The 22,331-nt window shown below is 33.0% G+C and overlaps 1 protein-coding gene across 1 annotated transcript in view; it reads left to right on the top strand.

Annotated features, from left to right (window-relative positions):
• Positions 1-14,513, top strand: part of LOC149419876 (uncharacterized) — a 126,799-nt gene extending 112,286 nt beyond the window's left edge. Inside the window, exon 17 of the mRNA XM_089637559.1 lies at positions 14,430-14,513. Within this exon, the coding sequence (XP_089493685.1) occupies positions 14,430-14,513 (84 nt within the window). The remainder of the gene's footprint in view (positions 1-14,429) is intronic.
• The last annotated feature ends 7,818 nt before the right edge of the window (positions 14,514-22,331 follow it).

Raw genomic sequence — 22,331 nt, 5'->3', positions numbered from 1 at the left:
TCCTATCGGACATAGAAATGTCCTATCAGACACTAGAAATGTCCGATGGGACACTAGAAATGTCCGATGGGATATTGAAATGTCCGATCGGACACTAGAAATGTCCTATCGGACATAGAAATGTCCTATCAGACACTAGAAATGTCCTATCGGACACTAGAAATGTCCGATGGGACATTTAAATGTCCGATCGGACACCAGATATGTCCTATCGGACAAGGAAATGTCCTATCGGACACTAGAAATGTCCGTTCAGACACAAGAAAGTCCGATGGGACACTACAAATGTCCGATGGGACATTGAAATGTCCGATCGGACACAAAAAATGTCCGATAGGACACAAGAAATGTCAGATGGGACACTAGAAGTGTCCGATGGGACATTGAAATGTCCGATGGGACATTGAAATGTCCGATGGGACATTTAAATGTCCTATCGTACACTAGAAATGTCCGATCGGACACTAAAAATGTCCTTTCGGACATCCGAAATGTTCGATCAGACAGTATTTTACGTTTTTGAGTATTTGAAGTACAGTGTACAACATTTTTTTAAAATTTATTTTTTTTAGACCATTTTTTTCCATATTTCACCGTCTGTTTCCGTCCGTCACCACAAGTTTCTGTGTTTTACCTTCTTTTACCCCATTTTAGCATTTTTACTCTGTTAAACAATATTTTGGCACGTGTTTTCATTCTTCACAAGGTTTAACTATGTGAAACCTATTTTCACTATTTTTACCGTATTTTTCCGTAAAACATTCAAATATATGGTTGAGGACGTTAAAATGTGGTCAAACATTCAAATGTATGGTAGAAGACGGTTAAATGTGGTAAAACATGCAAATGTATGGTAGAAGACGGTAAATTGTATTAAAACTTTCGAATGTATGGTGGAAGACGGTAAAATGTGGTAAAACATACAAATGTATGGTAGAAGACGGTAAAATGTGGTAAAACATACAAATGTTTGGTGGAAGACGGTAAAATGTGACAAACATACAAATGTATGGTAGAAGACGGTAAAATGTGGTAAAACATACAAATGTATGGAGGAAGACGGTAAAATGTGGTAAGACATACAAATGTAGGGTGGAAGACGGTAAAATTTGGTAAAACATACAAATGTATGGTAGAAGACAGTAAATTGTATTAAAACATTCAAATGTATGGTGGAAGACGGTAAAATGAGGTAAAACATACAAATGTATGGTAGAAGACGGTAAAATGTGGTAAAACATACAAATGTTTGGTGGAAGACGGTAAAATGTGACAAACATACAAATGTATGGTAGAAGACGGTAAAATGTGGTAAAACATACAAATGTATGGAGGAAGACGTTAAAATGTGGTAAAACATACAAATGTATGGTGGAAGACGGTAAAATGTGGTAAGACATACAAACGTAGGGTGGAAGACGGTAAAATGTGGTAAAACATACAAATATGTGGTGGAAGACGGTGAAATTTGGTAAATCATACAAATATATGGTGGAAGACGGTAAAATGTGGTAAGACATACAAATGTAGGGTGGAAGACGGTAAAATGTGTTAAAACATACAAATATATGGTGGAAGACGGTTAAATATGGTAAAACATACAAATGTATGATGGAAGACGGTAAAATGTGTTAAAACATACAAATATATGGTGGAAGACGGTTAAATATGGTAAAACATACAAATATATGGTGGAAGACGGTTAATAATGGTAAATCCTTGAAAATCTGATTAAATTATGGTAAAAAAGGCCTCGTCCGCAATCGACTCATCAAAATGATAGAATACAGTAAAAATATTCCGATTAATTAATTCATGGTCTTAAAATATGGTACAATATCATTTTAAACGATTTCATGTAGTCAAATGTATGGCATAAGACTCTAAAACAGCAAACAGCATACTGAACCTCTAAAAACATAGTCAAATATTGTAAAAAATCATTAAAAACCTTAAAAAATAGTCAAATATATGACGGAAGACGTTTTACATGATGAAAATGACCTTGAAAAACTAAAATTTGGAAAATATCACTAAAAACCAGTAAAGTATATGATAAAACATGATTGATCCTTGAAAAGCATTGTGAAATATGCTAAACCATCATTAAAAACCGTTAAACATCGTAAAATATGATAAAACCATGAAAAACATAGAAAAATATGGAAAAACATCTCTTTAATCAGTTAAACGTAGTAAAAAGACGGTAAAACATCATATAACATAATTAAGACTTTAGAAACACAGTAAAATATGGTCAAATACCATTTGAAACCAGAAAAATTTGTCAAATATATGGCGACAGACGGTAAATTATCGTATTATGTGATAACACTTGAAAAACATAGTAAAAACACATCGCAAAGTAGTAGGAAACATAAAGACATATTGAAAGACATTGTAAAACGTTTCGTGTAAGATAGCCTATAGACCGTCTTTTAGGATTGCCAAACATTTTCTTCCCACCACGAAGTTGACTATGCCTTGCAATGTGTTTTCTAATGTTAGGATTATGCGGAAGGTAGCTCCACGGTTAGGTAGCACGGGCGCCATCGGGAAATAGCTTGACGATTGATTCACGATGTTGAGAGATATACGCTAGAGTTGTGTTTTCATCCAGTGCTCTGTGTTTGACGGCTTGCTGACGGCGTGGCGTACAGATACGTTTTATTTTTTGTTACCTTTTCTTATTCATTATTTTTGTTTGTTTTATTGGTTTACGACGCAGTTGCTTGTATTATTTCTATCATTTATTATTTCTTAAATAATAAGTATTGTTTGTTTTTTTTTATTATAAATTTAATTTAGACCATCCGAACATCCTCAAAATTCGCAGAACTTCTCTTGGTGAATAATCATACCCCACTTAACAACAAGGGTCCTAAACCATTGCATATAGAAAAAAAGGGCATTAGATTAAATTTACTTGAACAATTAGAAATCAATAAACGAACGAATGACCCAAATTTAACACTAATTAATAAAGTACGGAAAATAATTTACTCACCACTTCTCAGTATTTTCACAAAACCCAAGCAGTATTATGCACCCAAATAATTCATAGCAATAAAGTCATTAGTAAATAATTAAGAACTCATTACCATTTACTGAGGGGAAAATATAGATTGGTTTAACCAACAATAGATCATGTCATCGGTTTAACCAGTAATAAATCAATGTATGCACCTTCAAAATTTACATTTGAAATAGTATAAATACGTCGTCTCAATGTGGACTAACCACAGTTTGAAAATTGCCTTGTAAGCCGAAACAGCTGTCACAATAATAAAAAACTAAAACACTTGCAGAACTTAATAATAATATTATCAAATTTAATCTAAATTAAATTTATAATAAAAAAAAATTAAATGGAGTTCTACGAATTAAACACAAAAACAATAAATAACTATTGTTTGATTTTTTTTTGTAATTTGTTGAAATGGCGGAGGACAAAAATCGACCTCCGGACCCTGAGTCCATTTCTTATATTGTAGACGACTACGATTCTGATGATATTCAGACTTCTGTAACCATTCCTCCCGAAAACGACGACCACCGCTTTGCCTTAATGTACCTCCTAAAATTAAATCTCTTTCACAATCAAACGAAGCCCCAATTTCTCATGGAAGTTATAATGATACCATTCCTCGAGAAGCAAAAGCTATTGAGCTTATGCATTCTATTTCATCTTCAGCTCCATTTACTGTCAATGTCCAAAGGACTGAACAGGGGAAAATAATTCATCCCCTGGATTTTGGTAAATTTATTTTTAGCTCAAAACTCAATAACCTTGGTATTATAAATGGATCAATAAAACCGGAAGGTCGATACAAACTATCCATAGAATTACTTTTAATTTAACCAGAATAGGCAGAGTAAGAGGAATCCCAACCGATCTATCAGAAACAGTAATAGTAGACGCTCTTAATGACTCTCAATTAACTCCAAAAGTTTTAAAAGCACGTCGTTTGAATTTCAAGGATACTTCCACCGGCACCACTATATAGAAACCTTTTTATTTATTAAAACGCTCTTACCGTTGAAATATACAGATTCCCGACTATCCAATGTTTCAACTGTTGCCGTTTTGGAAATTAAACCTATTTGTCGTTCCCCTCCTTATTGTTTCCATTGCGGAGAGGATCATCCCTTCAAACAGTGTCAAAATTCAAGGAATAACCCTATTTGTATTAATTGTAAGGGCAACCAAACTGCTGTTAGTGTGGCCTGTCCAGAGTTATCTAGACAGAGAAATATCAAACAGACAATGGCTGCAGACAACATTTCCTACTTTCAGGCCTCTCAATTATTCCCTCCCACAAAAAAATCTATTGCAGAGATAACGACTAACGCTTCTCTTTTTCATTTTTCTTCCCCTAAATCCCTTCTTTCACCTTCCCACAAAGAAACAATTTTCAAACCGATAAAATCTAATCCAAAATTTATTCCTTCTTTCGATAAAAAACTACATAATGATCTTTTACTTAACCCGAAGGGGAATAATAAATCCCAGGCTCCCAATGGGACTGCCTTAAAAAACTTTTCCACTTCCGATATCTTCCCTAAGGTCATGATTGAAAATTCTTTTTTTATTCAAACTTTAATTACCCTATTAATTACGATCCTTTCAAATAACAATAAAGTACCGTCCAGCGCTGCCGAATATATGAAATCTTTACTCTCTAGCCTTCCCGATGTATCCGCAACTGAGCAAAATACTTCAATGGAATAGTAGAAGTCTATTTGCAAATTGATCTTGTACAGTTACTTGATGAACATAATATTTCAGTTGCTGCCATCTCCGAAACCTGGTTAAAACCCTCATACCAATTTAAAATTCCTGGATATCACTGTCTAAGACATGATAGACTGGATGGCAAAGGTGGCACTGCTTTTATTATACATAATTCTATCCCTTTTAAACAAATTATTTTCCACACTCTCTCCAATAATTTTCAGAAAGTAGAAGCTGTTGTATCTGATATTACATAACTATTAATATATATCCCTCCCTTTACAATTTTTGTTGAAAACGAATGGTCAACATTTATATCCCAGATTCGTCCCCCGTAAATGATACTTATTCTATTTTACTATTGATAAAGTTTGGAATATTATCCTCAGTTACGCAACTGTCGAACCTCGAAAAAAAGAGCGATGTTTTTAATTCTTAGAAATATTTTGACAAGCAAATTATAATATTTTCACCTTGATTATGTCAATGGCAGTGCTTAAACAAAACCTACTTTGGTAAACAGGCTACAAAAATATGTCGTATTTTGTTATTCGGCGGTACATCCTCACTGCATATTCCTACGGGGAAAGAGAATTTTTGATTGAAAAAATATTTGTCTAGTAAATTTCCACTCAAGACGCCTGCAAATGTAAGTTTATCGACTTTTGTCATAGCAGTAAACCCTCTCTCCTTCCCTTTCGGGGACACACGGTTACATAATATGTAAACGTATGTAGCGTATATCTCTCAACATCGTGAATCAATCGTCAAGCTATTTCCCGATTGCGCCCATGCTACCTAACCGTGGAGCTACTTTCCGCCTACTCCTAACATTATAAAACACATTGCAAGGCATAGTCAACTTCGTGGTAGGAAGAAAATGTTTGGCAATCTTAAAAGACAGTCTAGACTATCTTACACGATACGTTTTACAATGTCTTTCAATGTGTCTTTATGTTTCCTACTACCTTTCGATGTGTATTTACTATGTTTTGCAAGGTCTTATCACGTAGTACGATGATTTATCGTCTGTCGCCATAAACTTGACTTTAATTTATGGTTTTGAATTGTATTTAACAATATTTCACTGTGTTTCTCAAGTTTTAATTATGTTATTCGATGTTTTATTGTCTTTTTACTACGTTTAACTGATTTAAGAGCCGTTTTACCACATTTTTCTATGTTTTTCATGGTTTTATCATATTTTACGATGTTTTACGATTTTTAATGATGGTTTACCATATTTCACAATGCTTTTCAAAGATCAATCATGTTTTACCATATATTTTACTGGTTTTTGTGATATTTTCCACATTTTTTGTTTTTTAAGGTCATTTTCATCATGTAAAACGTCTTCCGTCATATATAAGACTAGTTTTTACGGTTTTTAATGATTTTTTTACAATATTTGACAATGTTTTTAAAGGTTTAGCATGCTGTTTGCTCTTTTAGAGACTTCTGCCATACATTTGACTACATTAAACGGTTTTTAATGATATTGTACCATATTTTACGACCATTAATTAATTAATCGGAATATTTTTACGGTATTCTATCATTTTGATGAGTTGATTGCAGACGAGGCCTTTTTTACAATAATTTAATCAGATTTTCAAGGTTTTACCATATTTCACTGTCTTCCACCGTATATTTGTATGTTTTACCACACTTTACCGTCTTCCACCATACATTTGTATGTTTAACCACATTTTACTGTCTTCCACCACATATTTGTATGTTTTACCACATTTTATTGTCTTCCACCAGACATTTGTATGTTTTACCATATTTTACGGTCTCCCACCATACATTTGTATGTTTTACCACATTTTACTGTCTTCCACCACATATTTGTATGTTTTACCACATTTTACCGTCTTCCACCCAACATTTGTATGTTTTACCATATTTTACTGTCTTCCAGCATACATTTGTATGTTTTACCACATTTTAATGTCTTCCACCACATATTTATATGTTTTACCACATTTTACCGTCGTCCACCACATATTTGTATGTTTTACCACATTTTACCGTCTTTCACCATATATATGTATGTTTTACCACATTTTACTGTCTTCCACCACATATTTGTATGTTTTACCACATTTTATTGTCTTCCACCCGAAAATCAGATTTTCAAGGTTTTTCCATATTTCACTGTCTTCCACCATATATTTGTATGTTTTACCACATTTTACCGTCTTCCACCCACAATTTGTATGTTTTACCATATTTTACTGTCTTCCACCACATATTTGTATGTTTTACCACATTTTACCGTCTTCCACCCAACATTTGTATGTTTTACCATATTTTACTGTCTTCCAGCATACATTTGTATGTTTTACCACATTTTAATGTCTTCCACCACATATTTGTATGTTTTACCACATTTTACCGTCGTCCACCACATATTTGTATGTTTTACCACATTTTACCGTCTTTCACCATATATATGTATGTTTTACCACATTTCACTGTCTTCCACCATATATTTGTATGTTTTACCACATTTTACCGTCTTCCACCCACAATTTGTATGTTTTACCATATTTTACTGTCTTCCACCATACATTTGTATGTTTTACTACATTTTACTGTCTTCCACCACATATTTGTATGTTTTACCACATTTTACCGTCGTCCACCACATATTTGTATGTTTTACCACATTTTTCCGTCTTCTAGCATACATTTGTATGTTTTACCCTTTTTTATCCCATTTTAGAATTTTTACCGTGTTTAAGATTATTTTAGCACATGTTTTCATTCTTCACAGTATTTTTCTACGCTGGAACTGTTTCATTTTTTTATACCGTATTTCCCATGTTAAATAATGATTCATCACATCATCAATTGATTAAATGTCATTTATGAACCTTCGCTTTGTTTTTCCACCATTGACTGTTTTTAAAGATATATATTAGTATCTTACTTTGTTAAACCATATTTGCATGTGTTTTACAACGTTGGTAAATTATGGTTTAAGATGACAAAAACACGACGAAAAATGAGGAACAGGTTAACCATTAGAACTTTTGTGAAAATTATATAAATAAAACTAAGAAAAATGGTCGAAAAAGAGTTAATACGCTTAAACATGGAAAAACACGACCAGTATGGTGAAAAATTGTCAAATGTGGTTAAAGATGACAAAGCATGGCAAAAAATTAGGAATTTGTTGATAAACGGTACGCTGTCTAAAAGACTGCCAAACATAGTATACATGGTAAAATGTGTTAAAAGCTAGAACACTCACAATTCAAGTTAAAACAAGTTAAACATGTGAAAAAATGGTAAAATTCGTTGAAACCTAGCGAAAACATGGTTAAATAATTTAATAAAGGTAAGATTAGCAAAAAATGACGAAATTAAGTAGGAAAAGTTGAAAAATGTTAAAATTTGTAAAACTTGGTGATATTTTCTTGAGCACAGCTAAATTAACATATTAAAAGCATCGAAAATAGGTTTTCATGCAAGAGAAACCCAATATCGGCGAAATGTTCACGATAATGAAAGTTCGTGAGCAGACTAAATCATTGTACACAGTGAAAAAAAATAATTCAGTAAAAGTGCTGAAAAACACGTAAAAATGGTAAACGGTAAGTTTAAATTGGTAAAAAATCGCAAAGAACAATCCAGAAAATTGGCGAAAAACGGATAATAGTGTCAAAAAATATCAAAGATGAGATTTTTCAAAAAATTTCAAAGATGAGATTTTTTAAAAAATGAACGGAATAGATATAGAATAGGAAGTAGAACGGGAAAACTTACAAACTATATAAAATGAAGAATAAAAAAGTGGATAATTGACTTAACAATATCACACATCGGAAAAGTGCAAAAGACGATTAATCGCATGAAATTCAGTTAAATTTCGTTGAAGGCCTTAAAAACATAAAATAGAAAAAATGTTTTAAGTTGGCGAAATATTTTTTTTTTATATATTTTATAAAATACAGTATAATTATTTAAATTTACAAAATTAGAATATATTTCAAATTATAATTGAACATGTTTACCTTCACGAGAGTCTATAATACTCGTATGTTAAGGGGATAGGAAATGTATAAGATTCAGTAAAACAGTATATCCAAGATTTTCCACAATTTACACCATTTTAAACTATATTTTATTAATTATAGGCCATTAAGAATGTTTTTCCTCTTTTTTACTATATTTTGTGTCCACATCGAATATTTCTTTTAAAAGATTTATGTTCATTTGGAAATAAATTAAATTAATTTACATTATACTGTGTCCGATCGGACAAAACTGTGTCCGATCGGACAAATAATTGTCCGATCAGACGATTTTTTGTCCAATCGGACAATACTTTGTCCGATCGGACAAGTCTGTGTCCGATTGGACAAGTCTGTGTCCATCAGAATTGGACAATAATTTATCCGATCGGACACAGACTTGTCCGATCGGACACAGCCTTGTCCGATCGGACACAGACCTGTCCGATCGGACAAAGAATTGTCCGATCGGACAATTATTTGTCCGATCGGACACAGTTTTGTCCGATCGGACAAAGTATTGTCCGATCGGACAATTATTTGTCCGATCGGACAATTATTTGTCCGATCGGACACAGTTTTGTCCGATCGGACACAGTATTGTCTGATCGGACAAAGTATTGTCCGATGGGAATAACTTTATCCAATTGGACAACACTTTAGACAACTGCTACGTCGGATGTTTTTGTTAGGACATTTCTGTCCATCTGTCAATACAATAATTTGTAGAATTACAATTCTTTTGATAAATTCAAAATTTTCTCCACAATTTTTCAAAGGGATGCGTCAATGCATACGTTCAACAATAAACATACTAACGCGTAGTAATGAGAAATTACGCTTAGAAGTTGAAATGCGGTAAATGGCGTTAAAAATAGCAACGGCAAAGAGTTACTAAATCAATAAAGTAAAATGCAGTAATAATGTCCAACGTTAAATAACTCTTACTTTATTGTAAAAAGGTGGTTAAAAGTAAAGAGATAAATTAAATTAAATAAAAATTGATTTCTTAAAAAAATCAGAATAAACGCATAAAAATGGCATAAAATGGTAAAAATGATAAAATACTTTAAAATTGTAGAAAAACAAATATGATAGAGTAAAGCAATAAGCATTTAAATACACTTTAAAGCATTAAAATGGTTAAAGGGATAAAATAATGTAAAAATTCAGAAACCAAAATATGATGATATGAATTAAATACGCTTAAAAGCATTAAAATGGTTAATAATGGTAAAAAGGATAAAATACTGTTAAAATGCAGAAACTCAAATATGATAGAGAAACGCAACTAGCACTAAATACGCTTAAAAGCATAAAAATGGTTAATAATGGTAAAAAGGACAAAATACTGTAAAAATGCAGAAGCACAAATATGATGGAGAATCGCAACTACCGTAAAATATCATAAAACATGGTAAAAAATACAGTCTTTTAGTTAGTATACCATGTTTTCTCAATTTTGCTGTGCTTTCTCTTGTTTAAGCATATTAAACACAATTCATCCCTTGTTTTACCGTGTTTGATCAATTTTTCAATTTTTTGTTTGACATTCACAATGAATTCCAATGTTTTACGTTTTAACCACGTTTCGTTTTGTTTTACCATATTATATCACTATTTACTTTGTTTTAGCGTGTTTTACCAATTTTTACATTGATTTACATTATTTTATGATTTTTTTCCATGTATTACGGTGTTTCATACAAAACTCATAAAAACATGGTTTAATATTATGAATATATATTGTCTTTAATTGTATAACAATTGTTTTAGCGAGTATTAACGTGTATTGATGTTTTCGCGTCTCAACTTACTTATTGCATTTTTACTGCATTTTAAACAGGCATTTTACGTCTTTGTCCACACAACTGCATTGTACCACTTTTACGCTTACACATTTCACGGTTTTTACGTGTTAACCTAGTTTTAAGGTATGATTTTCTGAATCTTACATTTTTTGCCATATACTGCTATTTATTAAATCATTGACAGCATTTAGCTTTTTATTAAATTTTTAAACGAGGTAAACCTGGTCTATAAGGGCCTGCAGGTATATTTCACTGATTTTAAACAGATTTAAATTTTTCCGATTTTTTTCATTGCTTTACATATCTTATTGATTTTTTCAATGTTTTACCAAGTATAACCCAATAAGGAGGTAAAACACATAAAAACATGGTTGAATAGGACGATACGTGGCAAAATGTCATAAAAAGAGGTGATGTTTCGAAAATTAACCATATTTCACCAATTAACGTGGTAAATTCATAAAAACATGAGTCAATATAAAAAAACGTGGTAAGATATTAAAAAACGTCACAACACGTGGAAAACGTGGCAAACCATGGCAAAATGACATAAAAGAAGTTAAAACATCGTAAAATAATTTTTTTTCCCATTGTATCATTTTTACCGTGTTTTACATTATTTAACCACATTTTATCTTTTTTACCGTATTTTACATTATTTGAACACATTTTATCATTCTTTACGGAAGTTTACGATTTTCGACGTCCTACTGGACATATAAAATTTCCGATCGGACAGTATTTTCCATCTTCGAGAATTTTAACTGTGCTATGCCAACTTTTGCCATTCATTAAACTTTTAACCGCATTTTCGACTAAACAGCCATATTTAACCTTTTTTAAATTGTTATCTTGGTTAGCCTGGTTTTAAGGGCCTTTAGGCATATTTTACTAATTTTTGGCGAGATTTTCCAATTTTTCTTATGTTATAAGTATATTTTTAATTGTTTTCCATATTTCACTATGTTTCAACATATTTCACCAAATAACGAAGAAAAATACATAAAAACATGGTAAAATATGATCAAACGCGGTAAGATACTAAAAGACACGATATATTACGCCGTAAACGTTTCAAAACGTGGAAAATGTGATAAACCGAGGTGATGTTTTGAATTTATCACCACATTTCACCAAATAACGTGTTAAAAATCATAAAAACATGGTTCAATATGATGAAACGTGGTGAGATACTAAAAAACGTCACAACACGTGATAAATGTGGTTAAACGAGAGTAAATGTGATAAAACGAGGTAAAACATCATAAAATATCATTTAAAACGTAATTAAATTTATGGTGGTAGATGGTGAAACAATTCTTACATGGATAAAAGCTTGAAAATTTGATAATTCGTTGAAAATCATTAAAAGATGTAGGAAGTATGGTAAAACATAATCCAAAAGGTACACAACATGCTAAAACACTATAAATTCATGTAAAATATGCTAAAATATTCTAAAACACGGAAAATGAACTTGAAAATTCCAAAACTAAATTGGTAAACATGCTTAATGTGACAGAAGATGGTAAAACCTAGAAAATATGATAACATTATGTTAAGAGATGACAAGTTGCTTAAATATATAGAGTGGGAGACGACAAAACACAGTTAAACCTTGAAAAACATGGTAAAACACTATAAAATTGAGTAAACACGGTCAACGTAGTTACACACCGTAAATTATGAACATAAAAGATTGCATTTTTTTAATGAATTAAATACCGGAAACTGAATAGATATCCTTGACATGCGTTGTCCCATAAAAAAACGTCGTAGAAGTTGACGTAGTTAAACTTAGTAAAACGTGGATATTAATGTAGGTGAAGAACTGTAAAAATGTATAAATACTTAATTTTATCGTCTATAGGTTCCCCCAAGCGGTTCAAAATTAGTTAATCACAATAAAACTTATTTTCATTCCAGGATGTCAGGAGGTTAGTGCGATTCCACACGTCCCATAAAGATATACATGTTTTTGTAGAAAAATTAGATACAAAAAAATTAGCAATGAAGTACAACTATCAGTCCTCGAAGGACGTCAGACAATATTTTGGTGCATTTTGACCCACAATTACCTATCAAGCTAATTACAGACGCGAGTGATATAGGTATATCTGCTATTATATGTCACGTATATGAGAATGGCATGGAAAGACCGATTGCATTCGCTAGCCGTTTATTGTCAAAAACGGAATTGAGGTATTCCATTCTAGATAAGGAAGCGTGTGCAATAATATTTGGTTTAAAAAAATTCTTTCAATATTTATATGGTAATAAATTCGTTCTAACTTGTGATAATAAAGCTTTGGTACATATTTTGAACACTGAAAAACAAGTGCCAATACTAGCGGCAAATAGGCTACAGCGCTATGCGTTGATTTTACAAACATTTGACTATAATATAGAATATGTCAAGTCGGGTGAGAACAAAGCGGATTTCTTATCTAGATTGCCGGTTAATAGTAATAATAATTTAAGTGATTGTATCGACGAGGTCGACGGTGGCGAATATTTCTTAAATTATATTGGTAGTCTGAACGTTGATAAGATTGAATCGGATTTTTTAAATATAATTGAGGCGGAAACGACAATTTCAAAAGAAACGATGAAGCAGTTTTCGATTAAAGATGTAAACATAGCAAGCATTACTGGGTTCGTAATCAATGGTTGGCCGGATAAAAAGTTTTTAAAGGATGACTTGTTAAAATTCTGGTATTTTAGAAATAAATTATCGACTTATGACTCGTGTTTATTTTATAATAATAAATTTGTGGTTCCGAGGGAATTAAGGGAAATCATATTGAATTTCATACATCAATCGCATTTAGGTATTGTTAAATCTAAAAATCTTGCTCGAAATTATTTTTTTTGGTTAGGTATGAACTCAGAGGTAGAAGCAACTGTGAAGCAGTGCGTTCGATGCTTGGAGTGTTTACCCACTCCATGTAAAGTTGAGTTACAGCCGTGGCCAATCAGTGGATTAATATGGAATAGATTGCATATTGATTTCATGGGACCTTTTGGTGGTTACAATTTTTTGATAATCGTTGATGCAACTACAAAATGGATAGACTGTCACATCGTAAATAAAGTAGATTCGTTTTGTACAATAAAAGTTTTGAAAAGATTATTTTCTAATTTCGGAATTCCGGAGCAGATAGTAAGTGACAATGGTACAGCGTTCACTTCAACAGTTTTTAAGGAATTTTGTCATAATTTTAATATTAAATCGTTGACATCTCCTGTCAACCATCCAGCTTCTAACGGACTTGCCGAAAATGGGGTTAGAACGGTAAAGAATTTTTAAAAAAAAATTATGATAAATAATAAATTGCCTGCTGATTTTGAGGATAAACTTTTAACATTTTTGGTTGATATTAGGAATACGCCTTCTATGTCTACGGGGATTGAACCTAGTAAATTAATTTTGGGAAGGAAAATTAGATCAATTTTTAATACAATCATTCCAATATTAGATAATGTTGAAGGTCAAGGTTTTAAAGGGATTGATAACACGATTAAAGATAAGATGGTATTGAGTCAGCAAAAACAAAAAAAGTATTATAGAGGAAAAAAAATTAAAAAGTACTTTGATGTTGGATCTAAAGTTTTAACCAGGGATTTGAGAAGTGATAAAAACAAATGGATTTTAGGAGAAATTTATAAAAGATTGGGGAATAGGGTTTATTTAGTAAAAATTATGTCTACAGGACAAGTGTGGAAACGCCACCATGATCAAATTTCAGAGAGGAAGGTTAGGTGGGGGGAGAGTGACAGGTCTGATGATTTGCTGGACCTGGGTCCACTCTCGGACGTGGACATGACCAAGTTTCCTAATTCCTCTGATTTTTGCAGGTCGCCTACACCATGGGAGGGGAGGTTACGCCCTCGAGGACAACGCCCATGCTACACCGAATGAAGAGTCAAGAACATACATAATTACATATAAATTGGAAATTAAATACATAATGGAAATAATTAAATATATTTGGCTTATATAAATTTGTAAAAATAAAAAGATGTAATTATGATTTAAGTGTGGGGGTGTGGTGTATGTGTGTAAGGGGGACAGCATGAGAGCGAGACAGCGAGTACGAGACGTATATAAGAGATCGTATGAGCGGGAATGAGCCTCTCAGTCCAGAACCGTGATAGTCTTCTTTCAAATAAATATTATAATACAAGCATTGTTATTATTGAGTATGTAGAGTTAACATACGTTACAGATCAATTTGTTTACGTAAACTTAACATTTACGATTATGCCTGAGCTTTGTTCGTAATTTTTAATCGTGAAACACCGCATTTCTCCATCCTGTACCGTTACGCCATTACGTACATTCTGTTTATTCCCCTTTAAATGATATTATTTTCCAAGCAACAAAATGCCAACTTTGAGATAAACAAAGCATTTAACGCAATAAGTTTAAAGTTACGTGCCAAAAAGCAGTTAAATCAGAAATTTATTGTTGGAAATTATGACGAAAATTAACAAAAATAGAATTCAAAGAATTCAAATACCTTTTTTTTAATATTAAACAATAAAACTTACTTTATTCTAACATGAAATATATTGCCTTTAAATTTGTAAAATTATATTAAAAAAAAATTCAGTCTACATTAATAAACTCGGTGCTTGTATTTTATTAGCATTCATTTCACACAATGCTGTGAGGAGGGTCTTTATAAGGAGGGAGAGGAAGTTCTGGGAAGGTATAGGTATGAGAGATGGGTGGAGATTTCGGGATCAGTGTGACCAGGAGTGACGTATAAATCCATCCCTCTCCCAGAGATGCTAGGCGAAGGGTTGAAAGAGAGATGTAGGTGAGGTCAAAGGGTCTCCCACTACCGGTCTTTCTCCAACCAGCCCGCCACTGGACAAATCTCACCTCATGAACCGAGTAACCCTGCTATGTCACCAAATGTAGAAAACCACTTGGGGTGAATGTATGGTTCCGGGACGGCGTAGCCCATAACTTTATATCGTCAGAACTTTAAAGCTGGCAGAAATTATTGTACCATTTTTGATAAACTTGTCGGATTCCGCTGCATGCTTTGAACTTAATTACTACAAGAAATAACCGTTAATGTCGTGGGAGATAGTAAAAGATGCAATAAATATCCATTTTTAGGTTAGTAAATACACATTAAGTTTTAAAATAACCCAAACACCCTAAAAACCCCCGACTTAAATAGTGGTCTCCATTAGAAATTTGAGTTTAAATCGTGTGTGGATTTTTTAAAGAGCCTTTGCGTGCAGCGGAATTCGATAAGTTTACCCAATAATTAATACGTGATATCCACCTTGCTGTTAAAAGTAAGATAAGACGCCATGTTATTTGTTCAATATTTTAAAAAGTTTAATAAGAAAAAAAGAGTATTGATAATCGTACGAAGCATTGTGTAGTAAGATATTTTTTCACATAAAAATGCTTGTTCTGGAACAAAATTTAGGAACAGATTAATTTAAACGGTATTACTAATCAATATTTTACAGACCATTAAAAGTTTCCAGCATAATGTCTTTAGTGGGTCGTAATTGAAAGGGAAAAAATGTTAAAAATCTGTTCGCTAATGTTAATGATTATTAAAAAGTTGTCAAGATAAAAACTTTGCGTGGAAAATTTTTACTTAAAAGCGATAAAACAAAGTTCTCTCAATCGAATTCCAATATTTATGGAGGTGACCGGATAAATAATCGCAATGATAATTCATCATATCTTTAAAAAGTTATGTCAAGTCATGGAAAGTGATGAAACAAAAACTTTATTAACTGGGTTAAGTAGGTTAGGTTAGGTTAGGTTTAAAAAAAAAAAATTTCATCGTTTCTATTGACTTTATATCACTTTTCAAAAGTGTGTTGAATTGTCACTGTTGAGTTATCATGGACCCATTTATTGAGTGGTTCCGCTTGTTTACTTCACCTCCGGGAAGCGGAGAATCGACTTATTTTTACATACTCTTTGCCACAAGACGAGACATTACGCTGGAAACATTTTCAATTTGAGGAATAAATTACGGTGATATATTATTATAACGGCTGAGTTTTATGTTCTTGGGAAGTTTGTTCGATGCAAATCCTCGCAGAAAACTCCCCCGTAAGCTTGGAAAGTTTTGCAGTATTTCTCTGTTGCTCAATGCCAGGGACCCACTTGCCCCGTGGGCTTTGCGAATTACTAGAAACAGGTTTATTTAAATACATATTTCTCAAATTGAATATCAGAGAAAGGTCTACCTTGAGATGGAATCCGATACTCTATGCCCTGAGGGGTTACCTTTTATCACGCGCACAATAATTTTGATTAATTTGTTTTGTTTTGTTTTCTTTCACTACAAGTCAAGAAGCTTCTGTTTATCTTCTTTGGCGCGAAAACATTAATGTCTAATGAGGTTTTCGTCATACATATCACTTTATTTAATTTTACTTTTAATTACGCTGTGGTATAACATGTATGTATGTGGGAATGAATAAAATATGTCGGAATGGTGTAAATGATATAATATGAATTTTATTGTACAGAAATGAGAACCAACAGTAGCCAGAAACTAATTTAATTTTCATAGATTATGTATTTTTAATTTTAAATGTATTATGTAGATTATATTTTCATATTATAAAATGAATGCCTTAGCACGGGCAAGCCACCCAGTGAGGCCTACATTAATGGAAAACTTAAAATGTAAAAAAATATTGTACCAAATAAAATAAAATAAATAAATAGATGAGAAATAGCCAAATGAGCCTATACAACGAATTTTTAAATGAGAAACAGGTAAAAGTGTGTGGTTTAATGATAATAAATTAGGTAATTAAAAATAAAAATTACGTTAACAAAGAAAGGTTTATACAAAAGCCAAATATGCCCAAACAAGGTAGAAATAAACATTAAAAACAATTTTTTTAAATTTTAATCGATAAACATTAATATTCAGATTCATAAACAACTGAATTCTGCATAAAAAACATAGGAAATTGATTGATTTGAAATTATTGATAGGCATGTGTGGCATAAAAGTTTCTTACGAACATCGGCAAATGACTAAGTTATGGTTCGGATTTCAAATCAATCTCTCTTCATTGTTTTCTAGATTGAGTTATATAATTATAATAGCCTCTGAAAAGTGGGCCAAATCTTCGCCAATTTCCGGGATATTTGCTAACCATCCCAGTTCGACTCTATTCGGCAGCACTCCTCAAACATTCAAAACATACAAGTTTTAATCGGATAACTTTCGTGTTCTGCTTCTTGTTAAACCGAGCTGCTAATGGCGAGCCCCGGAGCTATACGACATGTTGGCATGAAAAACTACAGCATGGATTAACCGTGTGATACACTTGAGATTGTAAACGCCGAAGCCGGAAATAAATAACTAAGGTTTTCGTGTTGCTGGAAATTTTATGGCTGACGGCACGACATAGTTTCATGTTAAATTTCAGCGCAACGTATTTTGTGATTGCAAACCATTTTTTTCTTCTTCTTATTTATTGTAGGTTACGTGTCGAATGAGACCCATTTTTGCTATTTATGCATTTGTGCCAAAGCAGTTCATTTTGTGAGAGGTTTTTAGAAATATTACTTATTTATTTAACGCCCAGAGGGCTTTTACAAATGGAAAGTACAACTAAGACGAGAAAGAAACAATAAGAATCTATTTAAATAATATGAAATAATTTGTTTTTAACCCTTTCAATACCAGACTTTTTCCAGCCAACAAAAAAAATATTTTTCTACATTATTGAGTTCTGTGATTTTTTTCAATATTTTTACAAAAAAAAAAAAATTTCCATACGGTTTTCGAAATATTTCATGTTCCTGAGGAAGAACATTGGGGCTTAGGGGGTGTAAGTCAAAGAAAGGGTAGTACAAGGAGCATAGATAATTTTAAAGTGTTTTTAATTGTTTAAATAGAAAATAAATACACAAAAATCAATACTATTAAACTATAAAGGCAAGCATATTAAATTGCAATTTAATATTACGCTATAATAATTTTAGTACAAAAGAAAAAATCATAATGTATATTTTTTTTTAAAACAGACCACTACCCTAAATTAACGTAAGACAAACAAATACAATTTAAATAAAACAAAAACTATTAATGCTGAACTAAAACAAAACAATTTCTTTCTCTTTTGAGACACAGAGCTACACCACATTTCAAAAAAGTCTTCATTTTAATGCACAGCCTGCATCTCTACGACTAACCCATGAACCTTGGTTCATGGCCAATACCATCTTATCTGATATCAGCGATTGGACGTGGTACAGGCAGGGCACGTTTTTTGATCATGCTAGGCCCCGCTTCATCCACCCAAGGGCCATTCGACCCTTTCTTTTATGTTCAGAATAGGACGAATTAGGACATTGGCGATTTCCGCACGAAATTCAATCAACGTTTTGTGTTTCATACCTAATTGGTTTAAATGTCGTCCATGCAACAGCCATGCAACAGCCATGCACTGACGACACTCATATCAATTAAATGAAATACAATTCGAAGATAAAACCTCTTGGTTTTAATGTCTGTACGATATAATTCCACCAACATATTATGTAAGTCAACCCCGCCCATGTATTTATTATACTCAGCGATGATAGCGGGACATGGTACATCAACATGTGTTGAATTTGCCTGGGACCATCGTTTCACAACCGTAATGGGGTTGTGTCCCAGATATGATGATACAACATGAACAGGCTTCCGATCGAGACATTTTAGGGCAAAAACATTGGATTGCCTCTCACATCGGTAGTCATACGAGCCACGGTTTTGGGATTTGAGTAAGGAGTCAGCGAAAAACACACAACCAGGCAAGCGATTGGTCCTTACTGTTCCCACGGCTAATATGCCTACTGATTTCAAAGCAACCATAAGTGCGTGAGAAGTGAACCAATTTTCAGTAGAGACTTTGAAATTACGGTTTAGAGGAATACCCTTTACCAATCTTAAAACAATGTCTCCAATAATACCGAGGGCAGTATTCTCACCCACATTCGTTCCTTTGCCCGTGTCAATTTCAAAATCATAGACGAGCCCACTTGCTCCCGCTCGGGAGAAGACTTTGATGCCCCACTTGTGTGGCTTGTTTTTAAATACTGTTACAAATTACTTCTCCCTTTGAACGGTATCATGAGTTCGTCTACAGTATTGAATTCCTCAGGTTCGATCTTGGCCATATTTTCAAGGAGGGCATTTACCAACGGCCTTTTTTTAAATAATTTGTCGTAACCCTCTTGTCCTCTCGGAATCAACGAGCCATTGTCATTTAAATGAAGACACGAGCGTTACTTAGTGAAACGATTTCTAGGCATGATATCAGCGATGAGAGAGAGCCTCGTATCATTGGCCCAGTAAAGGTGGAATGCCGGATACTTAAGGATACCCATCATGATTTGCATTCCTAGAAATCGTTTCATTTCATTGACCGAGGTTTTCACGCTGGTGCTATTCTCTTGAACTGAATACAAATTTGTCTGCTCAACAATATTTTTTATAATATTTTCATCTATGAAACATGAAAAATATTGTAGAGCAGACATATCCAGTGGTGGGTTTGACAAAGTAACATCACAATAGGAGTGCACATGATAGACATCTTTCTTGATTTACCGTAGATCGGTTCTCCGTCCATGGGAAGCTAAGGCTTCACTGGACTGTCCTTGCGGCACGATGCAGGACTCTGGCTCGCCTTCCACTGGCTGCTGCCTTTCTTCCAAAGTCTATAATTAAAATATATATACTTTATGGTTTCATTTAAAACACAAATTCGTTAATACTTAAATCAACATCAAACCCAATAATCGCTGTAATATAACAATAAGAAATAATGACAAAAGTACTTACATGGACTTCCACATGCATTCCTAGAGCTTGGCTCAATGCCTCCCCATTGTTTTCCTCTGCAGCATCCTGTAAATCTTCTAAATATTCAACTGACCAGCCCTCTTCATCTTCATCTTCCAACTCCAACTCCACGTCGGAAATATCTCCTTCCAGCATCACGGTGATCTCCTCATGTGTCAAACCACGATGCTCCATCTATAAAAAATGATTAAAATAAGTTAAAGTCTACCGGAAAATAATAAAATAAATTAATATATCTTGAAAGAATCAAATAAAAACAAGTAAAACAATATTAAAGGCCAAAGAAAGATTTCTATGAAAAACATCCTCGAACAACGAAAGTGCCAGCTCAGGAGCATGAATTTTATTACCGAAAACCAAATGAAAAACCAATGTTTTTGAATGAAAATCATATTTACATATCAGATTAGACATGTATATACAATATAATCATTATTTTCAACAGAAATATGCGATACCTTTAAAATTATGTTGAAATCCGAGAAATGTCAAACCGTTAAAAGCTGCCAAACACGCGTTTTTAATTCGAAACATAAATAAACCAATCACTAGATTGATAACTTTGGCCTTTAGTAGGGAGAAATTTTGTCCACCGATGACGTCATTACAAGACTTGAGTCATAAACAAACCACTCAGCAAAGCAGAGGAGACAATAAAAAAAAGCGCGGCCATGCTATTCATCAGCTTAAAATATTATTTAAAAATAAATGTTAGAAATGTCAACAGATTCTCTCAGGACGACAAGGCTCCAACTCACAGAGTGCGGTCCTGCGAAAATGAGCCATAAGGTATCTTTTCTTACGGCACATTTTCTCAGGACGGCGTTTTGTAAGTTGAAAATCTGTCGTCCCGAGGCCGTCGTACAAATAGTTAAAAATTACTTGAAATTTGAATTACTTTACTTTAAAAGGAAAAACATTTTCAAACAATGATTGCGTTTTTCTACGACAGCATTGAATGTCAACATTTCTCTGTTTATCAGAAAAATTAAAATTTTGTTACATGTTGTGAAGTATTTTTTATTTTATTTCAGTAAGATAACAGAAACAGAAATAAATAAATTTATAAGCACAAAACACATTTTAAATTTGTACCAAGTCTGCGACTGACGCTTTTTCTGGTTTAAATATTCATTTGAGTCGCTAATATTGTTTTAAATGATTAAATATTTTAATTTGAGGATTTAATCATGAAGTTATTCAAAAAATAATATGAATACAGAATTCATGAGCACAAAACACACCTTAAATGTGTACATAAAACTATAAATATTCTTACGCAGGGGAGCATCGTGTTTCCGTGTAGCGACTGAATTACTGCCGCTGGGTCCCACAGGAACAGGAACACTGATGTCTGAAAACAAAATGATCTTAGTGGTCAAAGGAAAGAAAGAAAAGATCTGCATATTGGATAGCAAGTAACATAAAACAGATGTTTACCTTTGTAATCTTCCATGATCTTTTTGGCAGAAGGAACCACACCGCTGGTACCCGGTAAGATATTATCAAGCTCTGAAATAAACATATTTATCGGGTTAACCAAAGTTCGTGAACTAAACATATTATATTGCATGTAATTATGGTCTTTAAGACATCATACCGTCCTGGTGGAACACGGATGGGGTCTAAAAATAAATTCAATTCTTAGGTGAAATTAAGTTACACATTACATGGAACACTGAAGACAAAAAAAGGGATATTCACACCTGTATTTTCGTCATAACGGTTCCGATACTGTCTTAAATGTGGATAACTACCAATGCCGGGTAGAGACATTGGCATTTTTGTTTCTTTTGTACTTTTGTAACTTCCCTATTTTGGGTATTTATGACGAGTGGACTGTCTGTCTGTACAGCCTTTCATGCAACATAAATAAACCACTCACGCAAAC

Source organism: Hesperophylax consimilis, chromosome 11 (genome assembly GCF_061612785.1).
Source record: "Hesperophylax consimilis isolate HC1 chromosome 11, BYU_Hcon_1.0, whole genome shotgun sequence".
In the NCBI taxonomy this organism is placed as follows: domain Eukaryota; kingdom Metazoa; phylum Arthropoda; class Insecta; order Trichoptera; family Limnephilidae; genus Hesperophylax; species Hesperophylax consimilis.
Note: the sequence above shows the minus strand (reverse complement) of the source record. Positions and strands in the feature narration are given on the sequence as shown.